Raw genomic sequence first — 17,790 nt, forward strand, 5'->3', positions numbered from 1 at the left:
TTGGTTGAGTGAGAACTACTTCCAAGCTCGCGGCGGGCCACCATACAGAATTACTCCCAATTACCGCTCCTCTACGGCTCAAATCTACGGCAAGCTGGCGTTTTGGTGTATAAGAACCGACCAAAACTTGGACGCCTTGGGATACGTTGACCATGAAAACTTTGTGCTTCCAAACGTCAGATTGTCTTTGGCAACATGGGTACCGCAATGGTCATGTGCCAGTCTCCGTCAACCTTTCATCAAGTGGCTCCGTCTCGAAAACGACAACCCCCGAAGAGCATATAGTGCGTCGGGGGACTTTCAATGGGACTCTGGTCTCCATGTTGGCTTCAAATTTGGCGAAGTTCGGGGTGAAAATGCTCTTGGCTGTGCTGGTTTCAGACTTGATCGCATTGTAAAAGTAACAGAACCGCAAAACGACAATGTTGACTTGGATGTCTCTATTGAGAGATCGTGGGCACCGGAGAATCCAGACGATATATACGAATACACCGGAGAAACTATGAGAACAGCATATCTTCGAACAATTCACGCTGACATGAAGTCGTACAGCAACAACCCATATCTAGCCATCGAGCGAGGCTTTCCTTCCCATTATGATCCATTCAGAAATGATCCAATTCTGTCCAAAGATCGCGAACTCCTTAAACCCGCATCGCGAGGCCGACGTTTGGCGTATACGAGAGGTGGACTGATTGCCCTAGTCCCCTCAATTGCTCAAGAAGACCACGAGATCTTCATTCTGAAGAATGGATCCGTTGCATACGTGCTCGAGGAAACTAGGAAAGTGGCTAGAGCTGATGAAGTAGTGATTGGCGAGGATCCGAACAATGGAGTGAGGATCATACGGAGAGATTGTGAGGAAGGTACTATCTTACGATTTTCCGAAATTGCCTATTCGTTTGTCTTCCTGGGAGAAGCGTATGTTCACGGGTTCATGGATGGAGAGGCATTGCAGCTTTTGAACGGACCAATTGGCGGTCTTCTGGATCAATGTTGGGAAGAAATCAAAATAATCTGAGGCTAGAAAGATAGGCATAGTGTTACATTTGTACCTATGATAGGTCACGACGCTCTGTGGTGCGTCTCAGAATGTTGCTCGAGTGCGATCGCAACGTGGGCATATTATTGTGGTGGGCCAGTGAGCGCAGAGAAAAGCGGCACATGCTATATCTCTTGACCAAGTTGGCTCTTGATGTGCACTTGAGGCAGTGGAGGCAGTGTCGGACGTTAACCGAAGTCCCTTACCAAAACACATCCTAGACGAGGTTTACTATAAAAACACTCACTTTTCACGGCTTAATGACTTAAGAACCAATAGAGATACTAATATAAGGTTTTAAAGCATAATTAAAGTTTATATAAACTTTAGGTTTATAATGTAAAATTTCCGAAATTTATTTAATAAGCTTATTAATATTTTAAATTATAATTTATTTATTTTTAAAATAAATAAGCTTTCATATTATTAGAGTTTTAAAGTATATATTATTATATTACCTAAAGAGAGTCGAGGGCGAAAATTACTACCTTGGGCGGATAATCCTGGTTTGGAAATGCTACGCGAACTGAATAGGGGGAGCCACAGGGGTTGGCAGGGGCACACTCATATGATATCTATCTCCCGACCTCCTACTCCTGACCTAAGGAAGGATCGATCCTTCCTGCTCCTAGCCTTTTTTCGTTGCCCAGCCTTCCTAGCCTAAAGTTCAGGCAGACTAGGTCGGAAGTGGACTTTTTGGTGGGGCGAGGAAAGGGTGTGTAATAGAGGTAAGATATGTGGAAATGAGGGCAGGGGGAGGGGTTGGGCCCAAGACCCCATAGTTTTTGTTACTCGGGAGCTTTGCTAGTCTTCCTTCTCTAGCCAAGAAAGTACTCTAACTAACCTTTCTCAGCCTCTCCTGAAGTTTTTAGACCCTAGCCTTCCTGCTCCTAGCCCCGCATCTGACCAAGTCTAGCCTAGCCTAAGACCCAGGCTACGCTAGGTCGGGAGTTTGAAAACACTGGAGGAAGTTGTAGAGGGAGCTCCTCTCTCCCGGTCCCTTCGCCATGATGACCCAACTCTTTCATTTGAATCTTGGGGGATGTATCACCGTTTCCTGGAGCAAGGGAAGGATTTCTACATTAACCATAACGGCAAGATCAGGAGAGTGGTGCCAAAGGAAAAGCTGCTAGAGTTTAATGTGAAGCAGGGCTGGGGACCATTGTGTGAGTTCTTAGGTGTTGAGAAGCGGGAGTGAGAGTTCCTGAGGGTCAATGAGAGGAGTGTGTTTGGTGCATCGGAGGGCCCCCGTGGGTGGTCCAAACGGAGTTGTTGCCATGAATGTCGCGAAGTGGATGGTGGGGTGCGCGAGAGTTGGCTTAGGGGCGTGATATTTGTTGAAAAGAGGTGATGTGGAGCGAGTCTTCTTTGTGACGCCGAAGGCCATCACAGTTTGGACGGTCTCTTGTGGTTCTCTAGCATTTGAAATACGTTCCATAATCTCAGTCACCTCGACCACGTTCTCGAGACCGTACGGCCGCTCTGGTCACGGCCTTTTGGTCTTCTTCTATGTCTCAAAGTACGCTGCTCCACAACTTCATCAGTTCTGAGCTTACTCCAGCAGTCTGGATCCCAGTTATTCTCCGCATACGTCTCATCAATGCCCGAAGTTGAGATTACAACCTTAACAACCGTTGAGTTCACAACCTTTGTAAAGGCTTCAATAAGTTTCGTGGAGAGGTAACGATCTTGTCCGGTAGCGTGGCCAAGAAGATCAGCATCGAGGACAATGTAGACGAATGACAGACCAGCAACGGCACGATTCAGGAGATTGAGCCAATCTTTTTCGTCGACAGCTTCGCGGAGATGTGTCATAGTGATCGAGTACAAACTAGAAGTGAGGCATTTTGGGTTGATTTGCAGCGCTTGAATGACGAGCATCCGTAAGATGTCGATGCTGGTCAAATTCCGCGCCCAGTAGTCAGCGAAGCGGAAAGCCCAGAGGACTTGACAATCGCTAGCCCGAATAACGCCGACTAGATGGACGAGGAAATCCCTTGCTGCTTGTCCAGAACTACACTTGATCACCAGAAGCGAGGATCGAGGGTGGCTGGACCATCTTTGGAGTTGTGCAATGTTTGGCAACAGTATTCGAGTCCTGCATCGGCTTCTTTTGACCATGGATTGGCAAAATCCGAGGCATTCACCGGAGGCTGGAAGGTTCGTAGCGAAAGACATATCTAAAATTTGTCCAAGCTGGATATTGGCGATCATGGTTTTCGACTCGGATACGTCCACTTTGATTTGGTCATTCAGAGTCTTGGATGCTAAAGCAAATTGTATGAGCTGTCGAGTTTCCAACTTCATATTTTCCTCGAATTTCTGCAGCTCTTCTCGTGCTTTCTTGAGTTCGTCGCGGGTTTCTCGGATCTCAACATGCACGTCCCGAAGCTCTGCTCTGGAGGCGCTGCGTCCAAGTGCCTCGATTTGCTCAGCTTTCTCTGCAATGTTCTCAAAATGAGTCTTAAAGCTCAATGCCCATGGCTTGGAAACTGACGCCCAAGCATGTGCGAGCTTTCCTTGCTTGTACCAGCGAACGGCATGCGCTGTGAATTTAATAATGTGTGCGTAGAGCATCGCAACGGTTTCTTTCATGGAAACTGTCGGATAGAGGACGAGTGCGAGGTCGGTTCTCGGCAGTATATCTGCAATCTGAGAGAAGCTTTTGGATAGCTCCCTGATTGTCTCCTCGTGGTTGATGACGCCCTGCAATTATATTAGACTCATAGACAGCTGATAAGCTCGAGAAAGTAACGGACTGCAAATAGGAGCCTCATAGCTCCCCATACAAGCGACACGTATTCTGGATGATGCTGGACAAGGACATCGAGAACCGAAGAGTAGAACATGACCTTGGAAGAGAAGATGCAAAGCCATTTGCGAGCTTTAGATGTTTGCTTTCCTTCGTACTTGGCCTTCGCAGCCGCAAGTGTTTGTCGGACTTGTTCCAGTCCGGCATTCTCGCGAATGAATGCTGTTTTCTTCTCATCCTGTGTCAATTGCGTATTGAAGATTGACATTGCATTGTCGTATGCTTCTCTGAGTATAGTTTCTGCCAGGCTGTGGAGTGAGTTGGGGTTTAGCGAAAGCTAGCCAAGTAAGGGGTGTATGCCTTGCCTTCCTGTGCCTTCGCTAGAGTACCAGCCACGAACCAGAGCATTGCTGGTTAGAGGCGCTGCTCGATCAGATAAAAGTTCAAATTCGGCCATCAGGCCTGGTCGCTCTATCCCAGGTCTCTCCTACCACTACTTTTGTAAGAAACCTCACAAAATCAGAGCTTCAAGCGGGCTGGTTATTAAAGAGGACAAATCTTGAAATATGGCGTTGCAAATCCTGACCCCATTATTGCCAAAAATGGAGGCTGCGCAATAGGTGAACATGGACTAAATGGCTGAGCCTTCACTGCCACACAATGAATGCAAGGCGGAGCAAAGGCTGCGCCCGGCGGAGCGGACCATTTTCTTTTTCTTGTGCAGGCTTGGCAATGATACCTGAGGTATCAATACTGGTATCAATATTACCTAGTATCACTTAGTATTGGTAGGATCGATCCGTATTGATCCGGTATTGATTTTAAGCGAGAAATTCGCTAAGTACCTTGCATAGTAAATTTATATGCACAGGTACTTACTTCTTTCTAGCTCTCCTCACAAGAGGGGGACGGACAGGTAGCGAGGGGTACCCAAGGAACACCAAAAAAGTCGACTTTTTTGAAGTCCTTTAAAAAAAATTCTAAAACTATCTAAAACTATTAAAGCGATGTCCCTAATTATAATACTATGCTTACTTTTTTAATTAAAGGCAATAAATATAATAAGAATCGTAATTAAAGGGGTTAGACAGGGGGGTCTGCGACTCTCGCTTAGAATCGATTCTGGAATGGATAGGATTGATACCTTACGATTCTGGTATCAATACGGATCAATACCCGAAATTACCTTAGGTATCATTGCCAAGCCTGTTCTTGTGTGACCTCAAGTAAGGCGGCCTGCTGCCTGATGCGCGATAGCGATCCGTCCCTCATGTATCATTTCTACCGACTTTGATTTCATAAAATCAGAACAAAGCAGCTTTTCTGACGGGATTGTTTCTGAGGCTACCGTACTAGCAATCCTTCTCCTCCAAATGCCCGGCTCTGGTCCATTCGAGGGGCTCTCTGGGCTCGCTATCAATTCAACGATCTCGCAGGACAACTCTTTTGGCCAGACGGCTGAAGAAGACCACCACCTTGCATCCTTTGGGAAGAGAATCGCCTCCAAAACTAAAAATCGTAAAGACCCCGAAGAAATATATTCCCCTAGCCCTCTACCACCACCACCACCACCATCACCACCACCACAACGACGACAACGACCACTAAGACCACCACTACCGGTGGGGCCCCCGCCTCGCCTGTCAAAATTCCTCAAGCCAAGAAAGCCACACAAACCGCCTTCCCGACATCAATCTTTACCAGCGCAAGTTTTGGGGGCTCCTCTGAAATCTCACCACAATAAAAAGGCAGAAGGGAGTGTCTTGACAGGAACCCCCCACCGTGGACCACCTCTCGAACTGGGAGGAGTGGCTCTCCATAGCCCCAATACCCCGGCTAGCACCCCCTCCACAGACAACACGGTAGAGGAGCAGGCCCTTGTGGGTGATGAGGTGGATAGCGTAGACAATGCCCCAAAACAGGAAGAGGAGGAAGAGGAGGAAGAAGAGGGAGAAGAGGAAGAGGATTCCGATGATTCTTATTCTTCGTACGATTCTTCACCTCGAAATTATGATCCACGACATCGCCATGGCGGGACACCACCTAGAAAGGAACAGAAACCTGAGGACCTGGGGCGTCAATTTCAGGACAAGATTCATTGCGTAATTTACAGAATTGAATGTATACATTCGGGCCCGAAGATGTACTTGGATGCTCCCAAACGAGTTTACGGAGATAATTGGACCAGCCACTACCATCTGACTGGTACCGTTGTTGTACGAGACCTAGCCACTTTCATATCCAGTGCAGGCTCCTTGGCTTACTTAATACTTCGGGATGTGGAATGTGATGGCAACTTGAGGTGGGATATGGCAAAAGCCTCCTCCTTACCAGGAAGGTCTAAACTGTTCTGGAAAGAAAGAATCGCAATAATCGATGATGACCTTCGGTCCTGCATCAACGATCTGGCATGTTGCGCCCCCAACAGTACTGCTTATGAATCAGGGATCATGCGACACACGAGTTCTTCTATCGAGGATAACGATAGAGACTTGTACGAGATGAGGTTCTTCTACCATCACCGCCAAGCCCTAAAGGCTAGTCTTGATTCTACCTCAAGCCTCTTGAAACGGCAAGTAGAGGACTTATTGGACTTACTTCAGGAGACTCACGGGACAACGTACTCCACAGTAGACCAACATTTAAGTCAAGGGCTTATCCACCGGGATCACCTGGAGTCATTATATTGTCCGAACTCGATAGTTGTATCGAGAAACGAGGGGCCACTCTCAGCCTATGTGTTACGTGCTTGGCCAGTAGGTACTTCCGCTCTTACCTTGGACTGCTGGTATTGGGGGTATGATGGCGAATTTCTACATCGAAAGCCCACAACCAAACGCGTTTTGCGTCCTTTAAAGAACGTAGTTCAAATCCGAGATCTCGAGTTGTTCCCTCTGGAATTCGCGACGGAGGAAGAAAAGACCACCCTCGAGCTGAGAGGGCAGAAATTTTGGTCTCTGAGATACCAGAACCTTGCCTCTTACGATGGATGGGATTTTAAAAGGGAGCAGCACTATGTAAGTCTACTTAACGTTCATTACCAACACAAAAGAGCTATCTAATCTCTTCATGGATTCAATAGTCAAATGAAGCTCGGTGCGTGATTGACTACAAGACATACCGAAGATTTCATCCCATGGCAAACATGTTCAGCTTTTCCGTCGATTCCCTGGCTCCTTTCGACCGCTGGCCTGAACATATTTCGCATGACACTATTCTGGACAACAAGCTCCTAATTCTACTCCCGCCTTTCATACACGGCTTCTTTCTCAAGGAGAAGAAATGGGGTAGGCATACCATGTGTTGAAATCTGACGGTCAAATTGCTGATATCTTCAACAGTGACACTATTAGTCGACAGAGTTGGCTCAGTCACATGGAATAAAGACGCATTCGAGCGTCTCGTACTCCCCAAGAAAACCAAAGACTTAGTCAAAGCCCTCGTCATGGTCCGTACCTCAAAACTAGGCGAGAAACAAGGAATGAGTATTCTTGGGAGGGGGAAGCGAGACGATCTCATCGCGGGAAAAGGCAACGGTCTCATCATGCTACTCCACGGAAGTCCCGGGACAGGCAAGACACTGACAGCCGAGAGTGTCGCCGAGATAGCAGAAATGCCTCTGTACAATGTGACCTGCGGCGACATAGGCACGAGCGCCGATGAAGTCGAGAAATACCTACAGACGGTTCTAGTTTTGGGAAAGGCGTGGAACTGTGTTCTCCTCCTCGACGAAGCTGATGTTTTTCTCGAGGAACGGAGTATGTCTGATTTGGAGAGGAACAGTTTGGTCTCGGTGTTCCTTCGGACATTGGAATATTACGATGGCATCCTAATCCTCACAAGCAACCGCGTTGGAACTTTCGACGAAGCTTTCAAGTCCCGCATCCAAGTTGCACTTCACTACCCGAATCTTGACCGTGTTGCCCGAAAGAAGATCTGGAAGAACTTCTTCGATATGATGGAAGCGGATGAGGAGAACGTGAACCTGGATGAGCTGAACAAACACATGCAGGAGCTGGCGGATCAGGATATGAATGGACGGGAGATCAGAAATTCGCTCACTACGGCGCGGCAGATCGCACTTTTTCAGAATGATACGCTGTCGTGGGAGCATGTTGAGCAAGCGATCACGACATCAAGGGATTTCAAGAAGTACCTTGGGGCTGTTCATAAGCATACGGATGACCAGTATGCTCGTGACAACGAACTGCGATGAAGTCATTTACTTTTCAAAACAATCCATAGTCTTCCTAATACCCTGTCCTCTGACATTGGAGGCACAATCCACTATGTTTGTGACATCAAACTACGACGAGGTGGTCAGACTAAGGGTTGCTTTCCCAGACAATCGGGGATTAAGGAAGAGATATGAAAAAGAACCCTCATGGACCGGATGCGCTTGGAAGAAACAACTTGGGCTAATTGGGAATCATATGTGGCCATTATCATATTTTGCCAGGCTTGGCAGTGTTCCGCGTGGTATCAGTACGTAATCGATACTAGAATGGATTATTTAGTGATACATAGACTAATACTAGATCGATTCCGGAATGATTCCCAAGCGAGTTCAGGCTAAGTACCTTACATAGTAAATTTATATGAGAGGTACATAGAGAGGGGGTAGCGAGGGAGGGCAAGGGCGGCCGGGGGGTAAGAAACAAGATAAGGAATGCTAAAAATTATACCTTTTGAAAGTATTATAAAAATAATAAAAACGACTAAAACTCTATACTAGTATCACCAATTTACTAATATTAGCTTACTTTTTTTACTTAGAGATACTTATTATAGTAAAATTTTAGTCTAAGAGGAAAAGGTAAGGGGTTCCAATTCTTCGCTTGGGATCTATTCCAAGTCGATCCATGCTAATCCAATCCAATCCCTGGAATAAAGTGGACTACAGGCACTCCTAGATCACCGGCAAGCCTGTATTTTGCCGTTCTGCACTGCTCTTTCAGCCTCGAAGCTAAGCACTAATCCGATCCGTCCTCGCCAACTTGTACTCCGGGCACCAGTCGTCCAAGATCGGATTCTTAAGGAACCTAGTGGGTTGACTGTACATAATTAGCATGTGAGGTTTCTATTTCTTCAGATAACTTACTGTAATCCCAGAGGGTTAGGATAATCTATCGTTTCCACAGCAAAGGTTCTCGCAATCTCCACCGATGGGAGCTTGATACCATCTTCATTCCCTTCCTCCAACTCTTTCTTTTTAAGTTCACTCACCCTGCAAAATCTTAGCTCAGAACCGCGCAGATATCTATCATGGAGGAAACTCACCTTGCATAGAACCACTGATCCTCAGCACGCATTCCCTTAGCCTCATGCCAGTTAAACTCATCCAGAACCCTCAACATCGTCGTTCTTTTCCTCAAGCTAAGACCTCCATTATATCCAACCCCATGTCTAGGCACAATCGGTGCACCGATCAAATCCCACTCGAAAAAGTCCTCGACGCTTCGGACCGAGTTCGCACATATGATGCTGTCGCCTTGGAAGATTAGGACGTGCTCCGCAGGCGCCAGATCCTCCCACATCCATTTTTTGGTAAGGAATTCGGAGACGGAGTCCCAGGAGGGGAAGTATACGCCGTCAGCAAGCGGGCGGACGATCACTCTGCCGGCTTTTATGTAGCGGTTGAGGGCGTGCGATGTGCTGAAACTTCCAAAGTTCTCTGCTGGTGTATAAATCAGAACAGGCCAGTCGGGCCCGAGGACTGTAGCGAAGTGGAGGATAAGGGGGATGATGCCTCCTGACTGGCGGGTTTCGACGATTACAGCGACTTTGTTGCTGGTGCTGATATTGGCTGTGACACCGCTCACGGAATTATCGACTTTTGAGGAATCCTTTCCAGACGTCAGAGATGTGTAGACATCATGGATTTTGCCAGACAGTGAGAAGGAGCTAGAATTAGCCTTGGTTGTCGGAGCAGTTACTCGAGGGACGGAAGTTTTGAGGGTATTAACCAAGAGCCAAAGTAGAAGAATAGACCACAATGTGGGCCATAACAATTGTTTGACCCTGACTTTTCCTAGACCAGGAAATGATGGGATTAACATTTTCCGTGCCAAAAGTTGTCGGCTTGAACATATGTTAGAAGCAAGATATGGTGATTGAGAAACCGTTTTGCTGCAGGGAGTTCGGTTCCCGTGTCCTTACTCCTCAGTTGCTGTTCGAAGGGATGGATTCGGATCCAGAAGATGGGTGATCACCCTCTCATCACGTCTGCAAAGTCTCCCAATTACGCCCTCGAAGATCCGTACCTAGACGTGGGCGGAGACCGTCCCTCGTACAATTGACATGGAAGCAGAGGTCAATACAGGATGTGGAGTGCAATTGTTAGCAACGACGGTTCAAAGATTGCGACTAGAGTTACTTTGAACTAAGGGGTGGTGCGAATGGACGTCGTGCTGGACTTTCCTCCTTGCTTCCCACATGTCTTGCTCCTTTTTTCCAGCCGCGAACTCCATTTTCGTTCTGGATTAAAAGCATCACCAACTAGCAACCCAATCAATCAAAATAAAATTTGCAACCCGTTTGAACTTTAAGCATAAAGAATACATTTTTTGAGTGAGTTTACCCACTCTAAGCCTTTGTTGAAAGAAGCAGAGAAAATGCGTGTTGTCATCTTTCGATCACTCACATTCCTTCGGTTTCCCGCAATTAAGACACCCTGCCAAGGGATCTTATTCGGGAAAGCTCCAAGGGGAAGATGAGACAACCATTCTGGAGTGGCAGTTTCGTACTAATTGAAATTTCCCATCTTCTTAATCCACTCTTTGCACTTGTTCTTCACAATAACGATGTGCCCCCCCCCCCCCCCCCCCCCCAAATCCTCTGGACCCTTTTAAATTCCACTTTATTCCACATGATTTGATTTTTACGGCGTTATCAGAAAGATGGCAACACTAAATTTGGGCGTGGCGCCAAATTGGAAGCTTGTCGCCGCCTTAGGAGCTCTTGTTTTTGTATGGATCTTGTCAGGACTGCCACTGCACCGCGCGCAAGCAAGTTCCGTGTAATTCATGAACTAGCCCAATGTGCTAACGGGTAGTAGACTATTTTCAGAGATTCTCAAAGTGAAGTCCACTTGGAGCAGCGTCCGGTAGATTCAACTGCGTTCGATTCGGAATTTCTCGAGATATTTCCCTTGGAAGGAGACGAGGAAAGTGCACAAGAGATAGCAGCAGCGCCAATCAAAGACGGGATGAGACCACTTGTACTCTACACCTACGCTGAATCGCCAAATGCAAGAGCAAACCTCGAATTCTTCATCGCGAAAGGCGTTCACGGAGCAGCAGATTTCATCTTCGTTTTCAACGGAGAAACAGATGCGACGGAACTCATACCATACCAGCCGAACCTCAAAATTATAAAGCGAGAGAATAAGTGTTTCGATCTCGGGACGATAGGCGAAGTCCTCATGAAGGATGGTCTGTGGAAGAATTACAAGAGGTTTATTACTCTGAACGCGAGCATTCGAGGGCCATTCTTCCCGGTATATGCCTCCAGCAGCTGCTGGACTGATGTATTTCTGGACAGAGTCAATGAGAAAGTTAAGGTAAGAAAATTCCCTGCTGGTAAAGATGTTCACTAATGTTCCATAGCTCGTAGGTACAACTTTCAACTGCATCCCCAGGCCACACCTACAATCTATGCTGTTCGCCACAGACGATATTGGCATGGCGATTCTCCTGGACCCGACACTTGCAAACTCGGCCTCGATTGAGGACTACTGGGGAACAAAAGATGACCCGGTCGGCTTCACTCAATGCTACGAGACGCTGAAGCTGGCTGTCCATTCCGAGGTTGGAATCACGGAGCTAATAAGATCGCAAGGATATGAGGTGGACAGCTTGTTGACAGCATTCCATGCTGCAACACCGACAAGCTATTGCGAGAAGAACGGATATCCAGAAGATATCTTGTACGATAGAAAGTACTATGGAGCCAATGTCCATCCCTACGAGACGGTGTTCATCAAGGCAAACAGGGACATTGACCCAACGCTTCTTGAGGACATGACGACATGGCATCTGGATCAAAACACAACGAGCTGGAATACATGTGGTGGACAAGTCTGATCAGGTTCCAAATTGTGCTACTAGAACTCACGGGGATAGTATGACGTAGGCTGAATAGTCCAAGCTTCAGAGCTGCGAAAAGATATCAGGAGCGCTGTCATGCGAGGGTAGGTCTCACCAAGCATGACAAAAGGGGAGATATCCAACCCGAGGAAGAGAATGGAACAAGGGATGGGTGTTCTTCCCAAGATCACGTGAATATCTTGGGAAAGGTGTTGTTCTTCAAACCGAAAGGCATATCCCTCAACACTAGTAGCGTTGTTGGCTTCCTTCCATTCCCCTTCTCTTGTATTCCCTAGAAGTATCTTCAAGAATGTGTACGTTAGGAAAGCAGGGGGAATATGCAACCACAACTTGAATTGAGAACACTCGGGTATTCTATTTGGGAGAACAAGAGATACAATGCAGCAACCTCGGAGGGAAACAAGACATACTTGCGTTTCAGATGATTCTTTGACATTCATCTCATTGTGGTGAAGTCATGGTAGGGAGAGAGCATGGAATCGAGAGTGAGGAAGAAACTTAGTGTCGTTGCTTGACTTGACAAAAAAGTGAAGTCGCTCCTGGTTGTTCTTGCCCACCTCTCCTTTGTCAACACTGGGCTTAAGGTCGGCAACCGCCATCGTAAGAACCGTTCACTTTTAATCATTCGAAGTCACATTCTCTCAATAAAGTGAATGCGACAACAGCCTCGCAATGGAGTCGCTTCGGCTACTTTTCGAATTTCGTCCCGGTCTCGCACCCTAACGTTCGATCTCCATCTTTCGAAAATCACGAAGACAACAACATCGTGCGTCTTTGATGGCGACATTACCGGCAATGCCACACAGCAAGATGGAGGTTTCTGATTCTACAGAGAAGTAAGTGTATAGCAATTATTCAGACAAATCTGGGAGAGAGGGCTCCAAGCTGACACACTACCGTTGCCTAGGACGAAGTCGTATACCAATGAGACTGAGGAGCTTCGAGCTGCTCTCTCCGAAGCACTCCGTAGAGAAGACGAGCTTCGATCACAACTGTCCTTACCCAGTCCCGACGATACTGCCGACACAGCCACTTGTTTGTTCTTCAAAAAGTTTCCCCCCGAGTTGAGAGATCGCATCTACAAGTGTCTCTTAGTCAATCCGGACTTATCGACCACCAGGAGTTTAAAGGGATGGAGACGACAAGCAGTAGGAGATGAGAGCAGAGGCGCCGCTTACAAATTTCGGCTGTCGCCACAGATACTCCGAGTGTGCAGCCAAGCCCATAATGAAGCAAAGCCGATACTTTACAATAACAACATCTTTGTCATCGAATTTGTGACCAAGGATATTGGATATGCAGTGCAGTCCCCCGTCCTCAGATTCGCCAACAAAGAGGCACAGCGATATCGGCCCTCCCATATCAAGTTCCTCCAGGAATACTACCCATGGATCACAAATGTGAAGCACTGGAAAATTATTCTCACCACTAATCCGGACGACAAGTTGTACTCACCTGACGATTCTTTCACGTACTTCTGCCGCCACCTGTGCTTCAACAAACCCCGATCTTTGGAGGTGCTTTTACTGCCGCAGGGAGGTGCGTTCAGGCTCCCGAGGTTTACTGGCATTGCTCCCTTGACTCCGAGGCGTTTCCATGACCCTAAAGAAGTCCTGCAACCGTTGACAATGCTGCGAAACATCGCCAGCCTGAAGATCGGCGAGGTTGAAGGCAGTGATTTACCATCTACCTACGATCCATCTCAACCTCTGGTCTCGAACAACATCCCCCAAGAGTTGAAAGTCAGTCTTCGGACCCTGGTGGCAGGCAATACTCCAATCAATTACGTTTTCAGGATGTACGAGAAATTACTTGAGTATGCTCAAGCCTTTGAGAGGAACCCTCGTTTCAGGGCGGAGATGAATCCTGCATGGGGAGCTGCACGAAGAAACCGTGATGAAAGAGCAAGACGCGTGTTCGCTTCGCGCGAGTTCAATCCCTTCAAGCAAGAACCTTTCCACCCCGTTGAGACGAACCTTGAAATGGCAAGCATTGCGAGCGAGGACAACGATGCCGATGCATTCAAGCAGGCACGGAGCGCTGTGCTCGAATATCTGGAACCCCAATATCAGAGAATCGTGGCACAGGCAGCTGCAATGGCCGAGTTTGTAAAGGCTGAAAATAGGCACAAAGAAGAGAGAGGTTGGCCATCTCTATTCCAAGGCTTCGACTACCCGCCTCAGAAAGACCTGCTTACGACCTGTCTTCTGTTCCTCGAGGACTACGCAGCAACCTTCGTTCGAGATGTCCCCTCTCACACCAAATTCCACATCCGCAAGGAAAAGGACGAGTTTGACTTTGCTTACTCAATACTGGAGAGAGAGATAACCATGAAGATGCTGCGCAATGTGCACGGTTTGCAGAATATGGTCTATGCTACCAGGGAGTGGAGAAAGTGGTTCAAGAGTGCGGTTGACGACATGGATAGACAGTATCTCGCGATCCGCAAGGCCAGGAAGGCACTCCTCGACTTTGATGGTGACGACGACTTTGGTTGCGATATCGACTTGGAGCTTTGGCGTTGCGATGAGATGATAGACTGGGGTTCCACTGAGAGAATCTTGCACCCACTCCGCCTGCCAACTGCCGATGAGCTGCAGGAGTACGAGCAAGGGAGAGCTGCTGCCGAGGCTACTGAGACAGGGGAGACCGGTGAGACTGGTGAGGCTGTGGAGGCTGCGGAGGATAGTCAAGCTGGGGAGGATAGTCAAGTTCCTGAGGCCGCGGAGACTGGTGAAATTGAGGCAGAGCCGGAAAATGCAGACGTCTCGGATGTTGAGGGATGAATCTGTAATGCGAGGCTACATCGTTCTTCTCCCCTCCTTCATGTACGATAAAGAACGCAAATAAATGACAGACCGAAACGAGAGATCTCCTATGCCTAGCTTATGTGAAGGCTCTCGAGGAAACAAAGGTGAACCACACCGCACACTCGCAAGGCGGGGTAGAGATCAAGAATCATGTGTATACAACAATGCAGTGCATCTAAAGTACATTATATCCGTTCTCTCATACATACACCTCTTTTCCCCTCCCAATGTACCCTCATCACTCCTTTTGAATCTCCAACCCCATGTGAGATCATGAGTTGGAGGAAATCTGACCTTTGAAACGGGAATAGAAGAGAAGAAAGAAATTATCAACCCAAAACGCCGAGGTGCTTCCATCCACCTGAAATGCAGAGAGTGCAGAGTCTACCTCTATTGTGGAGTGTACCACAAGCCAGCCAGCCCACTCTAAACCCATCCTGCCCTACCATCTACTGAAAGAAAGCCTCGTCAACTCCCTGCTCAGGCTCCTACGCCTCACCCTCGCCTACTTTTCCCCACCACCACCCATCGCCCGCGGCAACCCTCTCCACCCCTCTTTACTCGGCAGCTTCCCAAAGCCGCCATCCAAATCCAGTATAATCTTCAGCGCATTCCTGCTCCTCAGGTAAGACAACGGCCCCTCCTGGCCCTGCAGCCCGGCACCGCTAGGTAGCGCACCAACACCCATATGCTTCGCATTTTCATCTCCCTTATCTCCAGGTAAGGGGAGGAGGTTTTGTAATACTTCGTACGCCGCTAATGTGAAGCCGAATTGCGGAGATGAGCGCAGGATACGCGCTGGTCCACCTTTGAAGAAAGCGCGGAAGCCTTCTTCTTTCCAGATTGTTTGGGCGCAGTGTCTTAAACTCGTGTAGGAGGTATCGCCCTTCCTCGCCTCAACTTGAAGCCTCGTCTTTATCACATCGCAAGGCGTAGTGAGGTACGCGGCCGGCATGCCGGCAATCGCACCCGCGGTGAGCAGTTGCAAGATGCCGAGCTTCTTGGTCTGCGATTCGCCGAAGTAGTCCCGCTTCAGGTGGTTGTAGGTTGGGAAGTAGATTGCTGAGAAGGGGACGTCGCGGAGGAGACAGGCGGAGGCGCCTTTGTACAGCCCGACGAGACCCAGGTTTCGCACGATCCACATTGCGCTGCGCCGGGGCGCGCCTTCGACGTTCTTGGCTACTTCTCCTTGCACTTGGAGTCGGATTTTGACGATCTCGAGGGGGTTGGTGAAGATCTGGGGGGTGTTAGTGGGGTAGACGGATATGGAAAGGGGAGGGTGACGTACGACTTGGCAGGCGCCAGCGGAACCACCTGCTAAGATTTCGTGGGGGATCCAGATCTTGCCATCGGGAGCGGAGAAATGACCTCGAACGAGATCGTTCACTGTCAATTTAATGGCTTTCTCTGGCGCTACACCAACAAGTTGTGGTAACACACCAGAGTAGAGACCCTTGAATCCTTCGTTTCGAATAACTTTCTTTGCGCAGTCCAAGGAGTTCTTATACAGCATTTCTCCTACTCGAGATGAACGCTGGTTCTGCATTCGTGTCTTGACAAGATCAATCGGGTACACCATGAATGCACCGAAGGCTCCTGCTAAGGAACCGAGGGCGAAGTGGTGCACCGATTCGAGGATGCTGTGGAGGACATGTTGGGTTGTGGTTTTGGCTTTCGTGGCGACGTCGCTGTATGCGTTGTAGAGGGGGTTGCGCCATGAGGCATCGAGGACCTTTGCGAAGTCCGAGAGGCCGAGGCGTCCTGATGGTTCGTCGAGACTGGCGAAATGGAAGAGAATGTCGGCTTCCATAGGAGTGAAGAGCGAGAAACGGGTAATGCGTGCTGCTTCGTTGAGGAAATCTGTCCGGGTGATTTTGCCATCTGTGCTGTGAATTGTAGCTTGTCTGATGATCATCTCCACCAGGTCCATCTCTCTAATCATGTTCTGGAAGGCGCGGACGTTGGCATAGGAGATTTTGGTGCCTGCCGAGATGTTGCAGAGGGTGTGGAGGTTTTCGAGGAGGTGGTCGGAGAGCTTGTGTCTGGCCGTCTCGAGGATGATGCGCTGAAAGTCTTCGGGCTCGATATATCCATCGCCATCTTTATCGAAGTGATGGAAGGCTTGTCGTATCCTCTCTCCTTGCAGACCTCTAAGCATTTGTGTGAATTGTGGGTATGTCAGATCATGTCTCCGCTTCTTCCCACCGCTGTACAAGGTCGCCCATTCGCAGTTCCAGTCGAACGGAATGCTATCCGGGCCCTTGTTTATCTCGTACAGTTTCTTCAGATCATCGTACTTGACCGTCCCAGTGCCCTCGACGTCAAATAATCGGAACGCAATCTCGTACTCGGCATCTGGTTTTGCTAAAAGGTTCTCAAAAGTTCCCCAGTCAAACAGGTTGATCTTGCCCGTATTCCGTCTATCGGCAACTCTGAAGAGGATGGCATACTGTTCGCGCTTAATCTTGTGCTGTTTGTAGACACCAATCATCAGTCAATGGCAGCAAACAAGGGTCTCAGAATATAACTCACATAATCCTCTCCCTCCGGCGCAATGGCATTAATAAACTCCTCCTCGCCCATGAACAGCTCTCCACTCTTCTCATCCTTCCGCGCATTCTTATCGAAGGTGGCCTTGGACTGCGCCGACAGCTGCACATCAGTAGGGAGCTCCGAGCCCAGCAGTGACTCCTTCACCACCTCCTTCACCTTCGTAACATCAGCCATCTTGATTCAGGCCTCAAAACGCGTCTCCGTTCCTTCCAGCACCCTTCTCCTCGAAAACTAGCTGGCGAGGAGCAGCGGTGAAGAGTTCTCTCTGCGGCAATTAAAAGTCTGTCTGTCGTGGGATGGGGGTCCACGAAAAATGGGGGAACGGTAACAAGAGCGGTGGAACCGGCGCTACACGTTTGCGCGAGCGAGGGGGAAAAAAAAAGCAAGTTGTGAAAACTCGGCACAACGATATGCCAATGGGTGTGGGTGATGCAGTTCTGACTCTGAGCGAGCGTGGGCGAGGTGATTAAGAGATGTAGAAGCTGGGGAAGTGATGTGTAAGGTCTGGGGAGAGGTGCCAGTCTA

At 48.4% G+C, this 17,790-nt stretch overlaps 4 protein-coding genes across 4 annotated transcripts; 2 read left to right on the top strand and 2 right to left on the bottom strand.

Annotated features, from left to right (window-relative positions):
* Positions 1–2,488: 2,488 nt before the first annotated feature.
* Positions 2,489–4,062, bottom strand: K444DRAFT_630393 (uncharacterized protein; the record flags this gene model as incomplete). Its single annotated transcript, XM_024883208.1, has 2 exons — positions 2,489–3,748; positions 3,802–4,062. The coding sequence occupies 2 exons, from the start codon at positions 4,060–4,062 to the stop codon at positions 2,489–2,491; spliced, it is 1,521 nt and encodes a 506-aa protein (XP_024735599.1).
* A 970-nt stretch (positions 4,063–5,032) lies between these two features.
* Positions 5,033–8,467, top strand: K444DRAFT_663980 (uncharacterized protein). Its single transcript, XM_024886910.1, has 3 exons — positions 5,033–6,811; positions 6,877–7,081; positions 7,136–8,467. Exons 1-3 carry the CDS (start codon positions 5,168–5,170, stop codon positions 8,008–8,010), a joined length of 2,724 nt encoding a protein of 907 aa, XP_024735600.1. The 5' UTR covers positions 5,033–5,167; the 3' UTR covers positions 8,011–8,467.
* Positions 8,468–9,539: 1,072 nt separating this feature from the next.
* Positions 9,540–11,878, top strand: K444DRAFT_531342 (uncharacterized protein; the record flags this gene model as incomplete). Its single annotated transcript, XM_024874972.1, has 3 exons — positions 9,540–9,659; positions 10,960–11,355; positions 11,402–11,878. The coding sequence occupies 3 exons, from the start codon at positions 9,540–9,542 to the stop codon at positions 11,876–11,878; spliced, it is 993 nt and encodes a 330-aa protein (XP_024735601.1).
* A 3,339-nt stretch (positions 11,879–15,217) lies between these two features.
* On the bottom strand, positions 15,218–17,439 carry K444DRAFT_531259 (mitochondrial carrier; the record flags this gene model as incomplete). The annotated part of the gene is made up of 3 exons (XM_024874965.1): positions 15,218–15,949; positions 16,001–17,182; positions 17,245–17,439. The coding sequence occupies 3 exons, from the start codon at positions 17,437–17,439 to the stop codon at positions 15,218–15,220; spliced, it is 2,109 nt and encodes a 702-aa protein (XP_024735602.1).
* Between the last annotated feature and the right edge of the window lie 351 nt (positions 17,440–17,790).

Source organism: Hyaloscypha bicolor (assembly GCF_002865645.1).
Source record: "Hyaloscypha bicolor E unplaced genomic scaffold K444scaffold_87, whole genome shotgun sequence".
In the NCBI taxonomy this organism is placed as follows: domain Eukaryota; kingdom Fungi; phylum Ascomycota; class Leotiomycetes; order Helotiales; family Hyaloscyphaceae; genus Hyaloscypha; species Hyaloscypha bicolor.

Bases quoted from the DNA above. Each gene is read 5' to 3' on its own strand.
- K444DRAFT_663980 (XM_024886910.1), top strand. From the start codon at position 5,168: ATGCCCGGCTCTGGTCCATTCGAGGGGCTCTCTGGGCTCGCTATCAAT. The intron at 6,812-6,876 runs GTAAGTCTACTT...TGGATTCAATAG, and splicing joins TTAAAAGGGAGCAGCACTAT to TCAAATGAAGCTCGGTGCGT. The intron at 7,082-7,135 runs GTAGGCATACCA...TATCTTCAACAG, and splicing joins TCTCAAGGAGAAGAAATGGG to TGACACTATTAGTCGACAGA.